Consider the following 13,839-nt stretch of genomic DNA (forward strand, 5'->3'; position numbering starts at 1 on the left):
AAAACTTGCTTTTATAGAGTGGGACCGAGACGCTTTACCTTCCGCAACTGTTTTCAGAGCCAACGGGGCTTCGACACGAGTCGATGTTAGACGGATGTGACCTTAATCCTATCTAATCATGGGAAGCGTACGCGAGAAAGAACCGGGGCGTCCGCTCAACCAATAGATCGTGCTTAAACAGGTCAACCTTCCGAAGAGACCTAGATCGGGACCTCGTACGAACACCTCCATGATCGAGTAAAGCTTCCGAATATTTCGCAAAGGATGTTGTTTCGAACCGATCGTGGCCGAGTTTAATAACAAGATGCTCGATTATGGTGGCCGGTAGCAAAACATGTCGGGTTCTTTCGGATTATGGAATAAATGATTACTGATCGAATACAACAAGAGCATATACGAAGGTTTGGGTACAAACAATACACATGGAATGCTCAATAAAGTCCAATAACAACCAATTTGCAAAACTCCATTAAAGATATTTTCCATTTCATAAAATTCCGACTATGCCGGATACATCAGTACATCAGAAAAAGCAGAAGAAACTCTACTCTACGACTAGTAATGGGAAAACAAAAGTAAGGCAACCACACCCTTACTCAACCTAACAAGTCGGAGGATGAGATCTCCGAGTCTATCCACTGGATGCGACAATAACGGGTGACACCGATTAGATGTCCCCGTGACTTGCACCAGAGGTGGATGACCCGGGGATATCCAATCCCGATAAATCTTCCTCATCAAGCACAATCACTGGTGTAGTTTCACCCGAAGGCATTTCCCGACGGGTCCCCATAATATGGCGAGTTCGAACTCGAGATCCAACCCCCGAATGCACAACGGGAAAACTTCTAGCCTCCCTGCGTCTAGGTGGCCTCGACGGAGCGGGTGTTCTTTTTCCTCGAACTACGACCTCGGCTACCGACTTTCCTTTGGAAGCCCTCCTCGTCCGAAGTCCTGAAAACCAAAGGTATTGAGTTAAGATAATAATACAGGGAAATAGGGGTCGAAACGATCAGATTAAGAAATTACTATGGTCTTTGCCTTTCCACCCTTCAGGTGCCATTCTTCTCCAAAAACGGCCTAAGCTACGAGAAGCCCGGAGAAGGGCAACTACCCATTCAAAAATAGCAGTTTCGAGCGTTGGCTCAACTGGATCCGGTGAAGGGCTACACACTTCAGGAAAATCGACAGACGATGGACGGTGAAGTTGAACCATGCGTATCATCACGAACCGATAAAGCCATCCTCAATCATAATCATCTTCAAGGTCAATTAGGCTTCGAATTTCCCTGGGAAGCAACTGAACAATTCCCCCTCGGATCACCCGTAGTATATATAAATGAAGCAAATGATCGAGGGTAAAAGCAACTCCGGCCGCATTGACCAATTTCTCAATACAGAACATGAGCCTCCAAATTTGCGGGGCGATCTGCCCGATACATATTCGATATCGATGGCAGAAGTCCTCGATTATTCTATGACCAGGGAGGGTGAACCCTATGGCGAAGGGATAAGTGTATAATAGCGAATAACCGGCAACATGATGATTTATTTTCACACCCTCCCCAACAGGGAGAAAATCGACGTCTGCGCCTAGATGGCAATCTTCTCTGACCGTAGTAATGGCGTTATCACCGATACAAGATTCGAAATCTTCCACCGGGTCAAGATGGTGAAGGACTTTACAGTCGTTCGTATAAATAAAACCCGACGGAACAATACCAGCAGCAATAGATTCTAACTCCCTATCAGAGCCAGCGGCTCCAGCCGATGGCATGAATGAAGGCTGATCTTCACCCTGAGTCAGTAACGGTACGTAAGCCATGATCGTGGAAGGTCCTCCTTAACAAAAGGTATTCTCACCCTGGAACAAGAAGATTGAAGATCCGAAGAGTATTATGGGCTCAATGCAGGAATATCAGTAGGTTTTGAGGTGAAACAAAGTGAGATTTGAAGAAGTGCAGATGCATGGAAAAGAAAGAAGACATGGGCTTTATATAGAAAGAGATTTAAGAGATCCTGTAGCGTATCAAGAATTCTGATACAAGGAGGATTCCCCAAAAAGATTTGGCCGCTGGGTAATAATGACCCAGCATCGGGCAGAGTGAGATTTGACTTAAAGGTCCCGTCATAGGTAATTGGAGGCGACTGCTCAGTTTATTCAGGGTTCATTCCCCGCCGTCAGTAACTGTACCTCGGGAAATGGGGGGACTATCTGTATACGGGTAAAACCGAGGACACAGGCACGCTCGGTTTCCCGTTGTCATGGTTATGCTCGGTCACAATACGACCGTCTCACCGGGAATGAGGCTTCGAGCTCGGGCCAGGATGAGGCGATAAAAGGGCGATTGATTGCCATTAGCGGGAGACCGAAATATCCGTCCTCACCCGGATATGTCGGCGTCGATCTCGCAAATACAACTGTCACCAGATTTACTTGCTTTATTTAGAATTGTACTAGGGTTGAAACTCCTCTACTATATAAGGAGGAGGTTATCATTCATGAAAAGGGTTGGCAGTAGCAAGGAGAGAAATAGTTTACATCAACAATCATAAAAATCTTATTAAATCAGTTCTCATCTGTCCTTAAGTTCATTTTTATTATACCTCGTGAGAGCTTGTAACAAAAGGGTATCGACCTCGGTTTCTATACCCGAGGCCATACGTATTTAACATTTGGTTAGATCTGCTTCTCTGTTCATTTTATTGACATATCTCGCTATTTAATCTTGAATTGAATTTAGCCACATATCTTTGGCATCACGTACAAATTTAATTGTTCTCCGTTTTAAGGTTAAACACATATAAAGTCTTAAAATAATCTCTTTTTAAATTTCTTGAAAAACGATGAATAATGTTCCCATTTAACTAGCTCAATAAATGAAGAAATCATTTTCTACATAACCTTTCCGATGTCTTGCTGACCTGTGATTTATTTGGACTTAAGTTGGAATATCTTAGAAATATTATTGTTGATTCTGTGACTTGATACTGAAAACAAAACAGAAAATTACTTTTATCACAATTCTTCAAAGTTTTATCAAATAACGCAAATTAATAATTAAATCTTTCAAAGATTTGGGAATTATGAAAAAATTGACTCTATACCTCCTAAAAGATCAGTGAGGTGCTGAAATACCACCAACTGCTTCCGAGCGACAGACATAGACAGAGGGGTGAGAATTGGGCGCTACACAATCAAATGGTCATTGTAGCCTTGGTATAATTAGATCGAAATTTTGTGGAATAATGTCAATATTCCATTTGGTTTATTTGGATATTATCAGCGTTCGAATTGTAATCTCAACTTGCTTCACATAGGAAAAAAAGAAAACAGATTAAGGTTGACTGCAATTGAACTAAAGTTGGTCCTGGCGAGGCTAGAACTCGCGACCTCCGGCTCATAAGACCAACTGAGCTACAAGAACAACTTACTGTCCGTTAGTGGCATTTAACCAGAAATTTTCCAACTCCATGAATCACTATTCCTACTAGGGGTGTGCAAAACCAATTTAACCGATAAATCGAATCAATAAAAACTCTATTGATTTATCGATATCGGGTTATTGGGTTAATGGTTTGTAAATGATTTTGTAAAACTTTTGTATTGGGTTATCAGTTTGGTTTCCGGTTTTAAGGATTTAGTTAATGCTTTAATCGATAAACCAATAAGCTTATGTTAAAATTACATTTATACCCCTAGTTATATATTGATGGCTTAAAATTATAATTTTTAAATACAAACTCTACTTCTAAATTACTTACCGCAAGCACGCTTATGCTAGTTATATTCTCTCAATTCTCAATTCTGATAAGATAGGGCTTGCGATGTCTCTCTCCCTCCTCAAACGAAACTACGACTTGCGAGTTCTCTCAGTTTTGGATTTTTGAAGTTGCTGGTTTGGTGCTGCTACTTACTGCTTTCTTTTGCATTTTATAGTTTGCCTTGCTGTTGTTATTTTTCCTGAAGAAGTTAGCCTTGTGTATGAACAAATGAACTAAGAACTGCCCTTGTTTTATTATTTAAAGATTGCTACAATGTATTTTATAGTTTTTGTCTTGTAATTTGTGTATACTTTATTGCATGAAGGCAGTGTATCTATGAACAAATGGAAAAACAAGAGAAAGCAAAAAAAATTAGTGGAACATTTTCTTATTGGTTAAACTGGACACCGAACCGTTAAGGTCCAAAAACCGATAAATTGAAAATCGATAACGAATATCTTATCGGTTTGGTTTTGATTTAGTGTATTTACAAATCGAAAATTGATAAACCGAACCGATAATTCATAAAACCGAACCGAACCAACCGAGAAGCACCCCTAATTCCTACGTCCCTCGAGCGGTTACTTTGCATACCCATAACTTTTATCGCTCAGCATAAATGCATCTTACTCTTATGCTTTGTTGAAAGTAGGGAAAGGAAGAGAAAATTAATTACAGTAGAAAAACTTTATGATGAAAGCCTATATGCATAAATATGAAAGTAGTCATCTACTGATAACCTTGGAGAGATGTGAAATCACCATGGAAATCTAACAATGTTTTACAAATGATAACAAGGGAAAGATGGAGAAAGAATCTGGATTTTCCATATCAGAATAGCCAAAAACCATGTAAGTCTGTCCATAGTCTCCTACATATACATTGGGCCAATATAGAAAATAAGTCCATAAACTAATTAAGCAAAGCTGAAAACTAATTAACTTATACAAAGTTGGGACTATTTCTGCCGACGACCAGAGGCCAAATATCCATCAAGTCCAACATCTACTCATCTTTGTACTGTATCACTGGCTCTACAAAAGTCAAAAATTGCATCTTAAGCTACAAGGGTGTTTGGATTGACTCATTTTAAGTGCTTATTAGTTTTTACGCTTTTTTCTACTTTTTGTGATGTTTGAGAGAGTAGAAAATGATTTTAAGCACTTACTTTTAAGTCAAAAGAATACTACAAAAATAAGTCAAAATACATAACTTATAACTCATAAACTATTTTTAAAAAGTCAATCGAAACACCCTCTACGTCAATATTTATTCCCTTGCGAGTAAATAAATAAATGACTAAAATGACAGAAAAATATTGTCTTGCAAGTAAATAAATAAATAACTAAAATGACAGAGAAAAAAAGCACCGACCACAGTGGGAGTCGAACCCACGACCTTTTGATCCGAAGTCAAACGCGCTAATCCACTGCGCTATGCGGTCTTGTTGTTACCGTAACGCTTCTATTTCACTAAGATCTCTGTTTATAAGAATGCCATTCCTCGAACACCTTTATTTCACTCGAATACTCGATTCCCATATTAGCTAAACATCCACAGATTGAAATATTTGTATTATTTTTACTATATTCAAGTCTCTGGTGTGGTACATTTTAGATGAACACGTTCAACAATTTGATATCCGGTGATTCAGTTTCAAACTTCAACATACATCTCTTTTATTCGAACTAAAATTATAAAAATAAGTTAAAACTTTGAGATATATACACATACATACTTTTGTCATTTCATTTTATGTGTGTGTAGTTTGAGTAGTGATATAAAGTATGTGTGTGTAATTATGTAGTTGAGCTTCAAAACTTGTCAATTGGATTTGGCATAATTAAGTACTAGTTAGTCACGTTGTTTTAGTTGTGACATGGATAAAGATCCCATTTATGGAATGATATTGAGTATATTATTATTGTTGTATGGACAAAGAAAACTAGTGACGTGTAAATAAAAACTTTAACATTTTTTTCACAAATTATTTATGTTCTCTCAAATTTGGGTAAGAACATTACTAGTGAAAAAGAGATGTAACTAAAGACAGACACAAAAATTAGTGATAGCCCATAGTCATGAATTCTCTATATGTTTTATAAATCATATAACCCCAATTATATGTTGCATACACTGTTTTTTTCTATGTGATCATATTAGATGTTTATAGGAAAGCTTTTATAACCAACAACAAAATGATTGTGGTAGAGTGATAAGTACTTCTTTATTCTTAATTAAGAGTCTCAAGTTCGAGGTTTATGATTAAATTGTCTTTGGTAGGAAGTGATTCATCCTCCAAAATGGGACTTTCCAGTGCAAATGCGATAAGCCGGGACTCAAAGCGGGACAAACATAGGATGAGAAGTGAAAAAAGAATACTTTTAGGATACAACAACATCTACGCCTAGATGCATGCCAAGCAAATTGAGATTTGAGGTCGACTTACTAATCCTCAGATATTATACTATTACTTCAATTACGGAACTTTTATAACAATTTTTTTCTATATGGTTAAAAAAAAAAAGTCATTGCAATATATATTTTTACAAATTCGGCATGTTTCATCAATGTTTTCGTAACAAATAAATTGTATAGTACCAAGTTAGAAACATTATAAAGCCAAACAAATGATTTTTTTTTTCCATATGAGCTATTAGCTTGAATATAAAGGTCATAGCTAATAATTTATCATTAAAGTGAAAAAGCTATGTTAATATCACATATGTTAATAAAAAACAAATCATCATTATCACATTCGCTAATAGATGTAAGAATGACAACTATACATATATGACATATATAACAAGGAAATAAAGACGATTATACGTAGTTGATATATATTTATAGGGAAAGAAATAGACTAGTCGATCGATGACCATAGCCAAAAGATGGAAGTGGATGGAAGTAACTAACAAGTTTTTGAGAGTTTATTGACTTATGATTTACTTTCATGTTCTGTAATCTCCTCTTTTATGTATAGTTGTCTAGGTGGCATGTATTCTAGACAAATCAAATTATGTACTAAATTTATCTAGCAAAAATATTAAGGTATCTTTCCTACAAAGAAAAAGAAATTAGAACAATTCATTGAACACGTTCACCTTTAACGTTGTAGAATAATTTTTTTCACGTCGTTTGGATATTTTTTAACTGCTATAACAAAATGTTGTTATAAAAAATATATAATATAAGTATATAACATAACATGAAATATGAATTCTAAAGAAAACTTGATCATTATAATGAATTGTCATTTTAGAAGATGAATGTTATACTCCTTACGTCCCACTTTACGAGGCACCATTTGACTTTACACAAAATTTAAGAAAGAAAGGAAGACTTTTAAAATTTGTAATTCAAAACGAGCATTAGATATTTGTGTAGTTTTAAATTATTTCATAAAGTTAAATTGTTTCTAAATATAGAAATAGAAATGTGACATTTTTTTTTTTTTTGAGACAGACTAAAAGGGAAAGTGTGTCACATAAAGTAAAACTTCATCTATCCCAATTTATGTGGCGCTTTTCATATTTCAAAATTCAAACAAGTCTTTTTTTTATCGTAATTTTTGCATATATATATTTTGAATTATCAATTATTGTGACTTAGTAGTACTTTTTACGCAATTTACAAATATGTAAGTTTTATTTAAAAAAAGCTTAAAGATTTCATGCCTGGATTCACAATCAAAATTAAACTCTTTGACTCTAGAAATTCAAACTGTGCCACGTAAATAGAGACAGAGAAAGTACTCCTTCCGTTCACTTTTACTTGTCTAGTATTCCAAAAAGGCAAAAGTCATAGATAGCCCCCTAAACTTTACCACATTTTCCTCATGGCTACCTAAACCGAGGGTTGTACCTATTGGGTACCTAAACTACTCTGAATTTGTACCACATAGGCACCTTTTTCCTACATGGCAGCTCGTCTGTGCTTCACGCAAAATGAGCGCGTGAATGGTTGTTTTGTTGCTTACATGGCAACTCCCAACGTTCCTTTTTTTTTAATAACCCCAAATCTAAAACCCCAATTCCAAATTCCCTCATTTCTCCTCCTTTCTCACTCGTTTCTCTCTCTCTCTCCTTTCTCCCCCGTTTCTCTCTCTTCTTTCTGTTCAGTTTCTTTTTTCCTTCTCACTTCTCTCTCGATTTATAGTTGTTGTTGTGTGTATTCTCTCTTATTTCTCTCTTGGTTCTCTCTTCTTTATAGCAATGTCACAAAATTCAGGGATTATAAATGAAAATGTTATTTGTAATTGTGGTAATTCTTGTAATGTAAGAACTTCGAGAACAGTTAACAACCTAGGTCGTAGATTTTTTGGTTGTAAGATGCCAAAAGTGAGTAGCTATTTTAAAATTTTGATTTTTGAAAATTTTATTTTCGGCCATTTTTTTGGATTTGTTTGTGTTCATAATGTTCTTTTACTTTTATGTAGGATAAGGGTGGATGTGGCTATTTTAAATGGATTGATCCATCTCTAGAGGTTGAGCTTTTGAAGGAGAAGCTTAAAGAGGTTGAAGAAGAGATGTATACATTGAAATATAAAATGAAGGAACTTGGAGGCAAGTTTGATTCATTGAAACAAAAATTGAAGGAAATTAAGCAAGAGAGGGACTGTGCAAAAGCCAAATTCAACAGGCTTGTCGTTGTTGTTCTATGTTTTTTTACTTGCAAAAATTATCTTTGGGTAGTCTAATTGTTTCCTAGTTACTGTTTGTAATGTTCCTACAAAGATTTTCTTCCATGTTTGTAGTAATGTTTTGGTTATTAGATTTTGTGAATTACTTGGCTTGTGTTTGGCGTTGTGAATTAGTCGCAAATATGACATGAATAGAATCTGCAAATATAAATCAGCAAAGAAACATAGCAATTGTTCATTAAAAGGCGAGCATCATACATAGAAAAGAAAATAGAGACCTAGTCAACAACTATAACCTCTTCCTCTTCCTTCTTTTGAACATCGAATCCTATGCCCTCCAGGCACTTACACTCGCAGACCCAAATACAGAGTGTATATCCCTCCGTCAATTGCTCGAATTCCACGAAGTCTTTCCACCCGAGACAGAGGCGCGCGTGTTTTCCAATTTTGTAGGTCATAGTTTAACGTTTTTCTCCATAACCAACAACGGCATGAGTTTTTTTGGTTGGTAAAACGTCAAAAATATTACTATGAAGCACCTGCAAAAAAAAAACATGAAAAATTACTAAACTATTGCAATAAAAATAGCAAATGAAACATGGGTGCTAAATTAAACGTACGGAATCATCACTTTCTACGTATGACCGTGTTAATTTCTTCTTGAAATATGCCAACATTTTTGAGGTTGAATGAGCTTGTTTTAAGAAGTGAATGGGATAATTTAAATGGGATGAAGAGAATGGGGATGAAGTTACTGGGTTTTATAGATGGTTGAAATGGAAGATTAAGTGAATTGGATGAAGTTGAATTCAGTGAATTCAATGAAGTGAATTGAATTCACCCGATGTGGTCTTTGATTTATGGCCTAGTTAGTTGTATTTGACTCCAACCATTTCATTTATTTGGTTGTTGAGTGTTTTGACCCATTTATTGTTTTTTTTTGTCTTGAATTGGCACAACTGCCACGGCTACCTATATTCCAGCACGGATGTTAATCTGCCCCGTGCATGTTTGACTCAGTGGCAGAAATTGAAGAGTAGTAATGGCACAAATTTGATTAGCACAAATCGAAGAGTACCATTGCTAATGTCATTGGCACAACATCAATGCATAATAATAAGTCTAGCTACACAGCACTGCTGCAGTTTACATATAGACATTGTTTCAAATACCCTAAATGTGACAAATTTCCTACTTTAACTACTTGTTGGAGCTTCCTTTTGCTGACAATCTGCTTGCTACTGATGCAGCCTTTTGGTTTCTCTTGTTGGCTCTCATTCGGGATAGTTGTGATGTGGTCATTGCATCTTTTCCTTGCCATTTCAGTCCACGAGCTTTATAACCAATATCAATATTTGTTGGTGAAGCACTCTTCAAGTTTGTTGCACCATGTAGAACCCTCTCACTTGTTGTGCCACACTTCAATTAAAATGTGAAACATTAGTAAATTGTGTTGAACAAAGAGAAAGGCAAATCATAAAGTGAACTTACATTAAAGACTTGTGCTCCAGTAACAGGATTAGAGTATACACCAAAACCAGTTGTAGGCCTACTTTTATTTCCAGTAGTTGCAGCAAAACCAGCAGTAGTATAAAAGTAGGAAATTGAGTCTTCTCTTGCAATTGATAATGTGCTCCAGTAACAGGATTAGAGTATACACCAAAACCAGTTGTAGGCCTACTTTTGGTTGAGATTGACTTCCTTGCCTTTCAGTTGAGGGTATTGGTTGAGAAGGACCACCCATTCCATGCTAGCAAACATAAACAATGGGATGAAAACTAGAGACTTATATGTAAGAAACTAAAGTTAAGAATATGACAAATTCAATTGTACTTACTCTTCTTCCGCAGGCAGTCTTGTTATGGCTAACTTGTTTGCACAGTGAACAAGTCATCTTCACACCCTTCTTTGACAACTTTCCATATTTCTTTGGCTCATCTTTATCCTTCGCTATTTTCTTTTTGGTCTCCCGGACATTTTTCTTGGCACTGGAAGCTCTATTGATGGGTTTGTAGTCTTAGGCCACATCCTCATATTGGTAATAGGTTGGATGAAGTGACTATAAGCCTTAAGAAATGTTTCCTTCCTATACCAATGCTCTACATGTGCATCAGGATCTAGATTCAAGTAATAATAAGCACAAACAACATGAGGGCAAGGAATACCCCTTAACATCCACAACCTACAGTCACAATATTTCGTATCCAAGTGGACAACAAATGTGAACCCACCATCTCTAATTCCAAAACCATGCACCCCATTCCATTGAACATGATACCTATTAGACAACTCCTTGTTCTCTTCCAATATTCTTCTTGCCATAGGGGCAATATCATCAATCCAAGTTTCAGCAAATTTGATCATGTCTACATGCCTATTCATCATTTTATGCCTAATTTCCTCTAACGTGGTGATAATAGATTTATGTCTAGCAGCTAAGATCCAAGAATTATAAGTCTCACACATGTTATTTTCCACAACATCACACTTGGAATGAAACTTGAAATATGCCCTACAAAAAGTAAAAGGCTCATAATGCATAAAATCCTCCATTATCTTGGGCTTAACCAATTTGGCCATTTTATCCATCTCCTCTTTAAACTTGACTTCAAAGCTAGCCTTAGAGCATCTCCAAAACTGCTTCCTTATTTCTTCTCCTTTGCACTTTTTGTGCCAATTACTCTAAACATGTCTAGCACATCTCCTTGTCTCAGCATTTGGCAGCGGCTCCAACAAGACAGGAATAAGTCCCTTCCAAAAGTGTGTAAAGTACAAAAAAAAAAAAAAACAGTTAAACATACTGAAATGTCCTCTACTAAACTGAAATTTTAAGTAAATGGAACAGAAATGGTATCTTTTGCATGTCTGACATTACAGTCAACCCTTCACTATTTTCCAAATTCAGATCCGCAATCAAGTACTTTATGAACCAATTCCAGCTATGTTTAGTTTCTGTATCCACCACTGCCGAGGTAATAGGATACATTTGGTTGTTCCCATTCTTTCCTACAGCTACCAATAGCTCACCCTTACAAGCCCCTTTCAGAAAACAACCATCGAATCCTATTATTTTTCTGCACCCATCCAACCAGCCTTGCTTAAATGCATGGAAGCACACATAGAAGTACACAAAAAAGTTTTTCCCAGGTTCAGTCTCCTTATCAATTTTAACCCAACAATTACTTCCTGGATTGGTTTGCTTGATCATGTCAGCATAGTCACATAATCTGGAAAATTCCAGATTCTAGTCACCCATATTTTCTATCATAACCCTCTGTTTTGCCCTGTGGCAAACAGTCCTACCAACATAAAGACCAAGCTTGTCCTTTACCAATTCCTGAATTTCCCATATCCTTATGTAAGGTTGAGAAACAATTATGTCCTTAAACTTCCTTGCTATTAGCTTAGAAGTGCACATCTTGTTTTTGTTCAAAGAAATACACTTGTGAATGAGATGATAGGTAATCACCTTAAAATCACCTGTGTCCCTATCAAGCTTAGTTGCCAACAACCACTTACACTTGGTATTTTTACACTTAGCCCTCACCCTATGCTATCGTTTGGTCTTACCTTCAACTGCCTCCTATATTCTACAGCATAGTCTGCTAGAGCCTTTCTAAATTGTGTTCCACCATCAAAGACCATTCCAAGCTCAAAAATAGCCACCTCACAATCTTCATCATACCTAACTTTTTTGTTTTTCCTTCTAGAAGGTAAATCTACCCCCCTTACAACATCTACATCAAACTGTTCTTCACTATCTTCACTCCAACAATCAGAGCTATCAATATATTCCTCATCTCCACCCAATTTCACAGCATATTTGTTAGACTTATTTTTCCCAATATCCTCAAACCCTCTATCTATACCACCAGCCTCTCCAACTGGAATTTCTTGAGTTGCAGCAGTTTTTTTTTTTTTTTTTTTTGTTTCCTTCTTCTTTCTTGTCTAATAGCTCTCAACTCCTCATCTATATCTGACCCATCTTCTGGTGGTATTTCTCCTAGATCTGAATCACTACTCACACAATCAGATATATTAGATACTTCTTCACCTAACTTGTCACTAACAGCCCCATATAGAAACTCAGGAGTAACCCCAACACCCTCCTGATCTAGGTTATCATAAGCAGACCAAACACCCTTGTGATCTAAGTTATCAGCAACAACCCCAACACCCTCTTTATCTAAGTTATCAGCAGTCCCAACCCCTTTTGATGACTTAGTTTGACTAGAAGAAACTTCTGGGCCTTTTAAGAGACCAACAGGCCTATCAGTTTCAGCCAAGGCAGTATCTAATGAATGAAGGACATATACATGAAAGGGGTCCTTATTTTTTAGGTCTTTTATTAGGTCCAGTAGATATCTGTCAGACTCAATAACGTTGAATTCTCTAGTATTTGCAACTTGGTAAAAAAAAACCATCAACTGTTAAATAACCTAATTCTCTAGTATAATAAAGCAATTCCATTAGGGAATAGTAGTCTTTCTCGATATACATGATGACTGGCACTAAAAAGGAATGGTAATTAGGGTCAGGATTTTCTACAAAGGTCCAGCGTAGTGAATGTGTGTAAATATGACCTCCTCCATGGTCAATTAGTAAGGTAAACCTGGAAAAAAAATCACAAAATGAATTAATTTCAGCAAAATTACCAAAAGGGCACACTTTTAAGGCATATTTTACCGAAATGGAGCAGGGAATATTCTCAAACACATAACCCCAAATCTGGAAATTTAAAACCTAACTTTCTACAAATATAGTAACGGAAAGGGACGGAATATACTAACTTTCTAATCCCACTCACCACCGAGAAACGACTACTAAACTACAAATATAGTAACGGAAAGGGACAGAATATTTTAAAAAACAAACACCAAAAAAACTAAACTAATCTCAAAAACTAAAACCCTAGCAAGCTTAAACAATCATTATGAACACGATTAACAGCTAATCTAGAGAGATGCAAAGGTTTAAGATACTTACACGTAAGATATTATTCCTCAAACACCTGTAATCGACGGTGATGCTCATCGTCGAAGATATCGCCGTGAGAGAGACAGGGGTCGGGGAGAGAGAAAACGAACAAATTGGGAATTAGGTTAGTGGTAGGCCCATTTACTTTAGGAAACCGTTTTAAAAAAAAAATACACGTGGATTTTATTTTCCACGTGAGAGGCATTAAATGGAGCGAAAGTACACGTAAGCAAGCGTATACACATGCGCCCAGGTGTAATTAAAAAAAGGGGCAAAAGGTGCTTATGTGGTACAAATTCAGAGTAGTTTAGATGCGCAATAGGTACAACCCTTGGTTTAATTAGCCACGAGAAAAATGTGGTAAAGTTTAGGGGCTATACATGACTTTTGCCTTCCAAAAATAGATTTTCGCTGCAAGTAATAAACTATGATTAGTGCTAAAAAATGTAAAATAA

At 36.5% G+C, this 13,839-nt stretch overlaps 1 protein-coding gene and 1 non-coding gene across 2 annotated transcripts; one reads left to right on the forward strand and one right to left on the reverse strand.

The window, feature by feature from the left end:
* Window positions 1-5,135: 5,135 nt before the first annotated feature.
* TRNAR-UCG (transfer RNA arginine (anticodon UCG)) lies at window positions 5,136-5,209 on the reverse strand. Its single transcript has one exon. It is a non-coding gene; the product is annotated as a tRNA-Arg (tRNA).
* A 2,609-nt stretch (window positions 5,210-7,818) lies between these two features.
* On the forward strand, window positions 7,819-8,560 carry LOC132620369 (uncharacterized). The gene is made up of 2 exons (XM_060335048.1): window positions 7,819-8,105; window positions 8,204-8,560. Exons 1-2 carry the CDS (start codon window positions 7,980-7,982, stop codon window positions 8,462-8,464), a joined length of 387 nt encoding a protein of 128 aa, XP_060191031.1. The 5' UTR covers window positions 7,819-7,979; the 3' UTR covers window positions 8,465-8,560.
* Window positions 8,561-13,839: the final 5,279 nt, after the last annotated feature.

The sequence above is a fragment of the Lycium barbarum genome, chromosome 1 (genome assembly GCF_019175385.1).
Source record: "Lycium barbarum isolate Lr01 chromosome 1, ASM1917538v2, whole genome shotgun sequence".
Classification (NCBI taxonomy): domain Eukaryota; kingdom Viridiplantae; phylum Streptophyta; class Magnoliopsida; order Solanales; family Solanaceae; genus Lycium; species Lycium barbarum.

What these genes read in the sequence shown, in the direction of transcription:
- LOC132620369 (XM_060335048.1), top strand. Translation starts at nt 7,980, where the DNA reads ATGTCACAAAATTCAGGGATTATAAATGAAAATGTTATTTGTAATTGT. An exon ending in TTGGTTGTAAGATGCCAAAA is followed by an intron (nt 8,106 to 8,203) that starts GTGAGTAGCTAT and finishes ACTTTTATGTAG; the next exon opens with GATAAGGGTGGATGTGGCTA.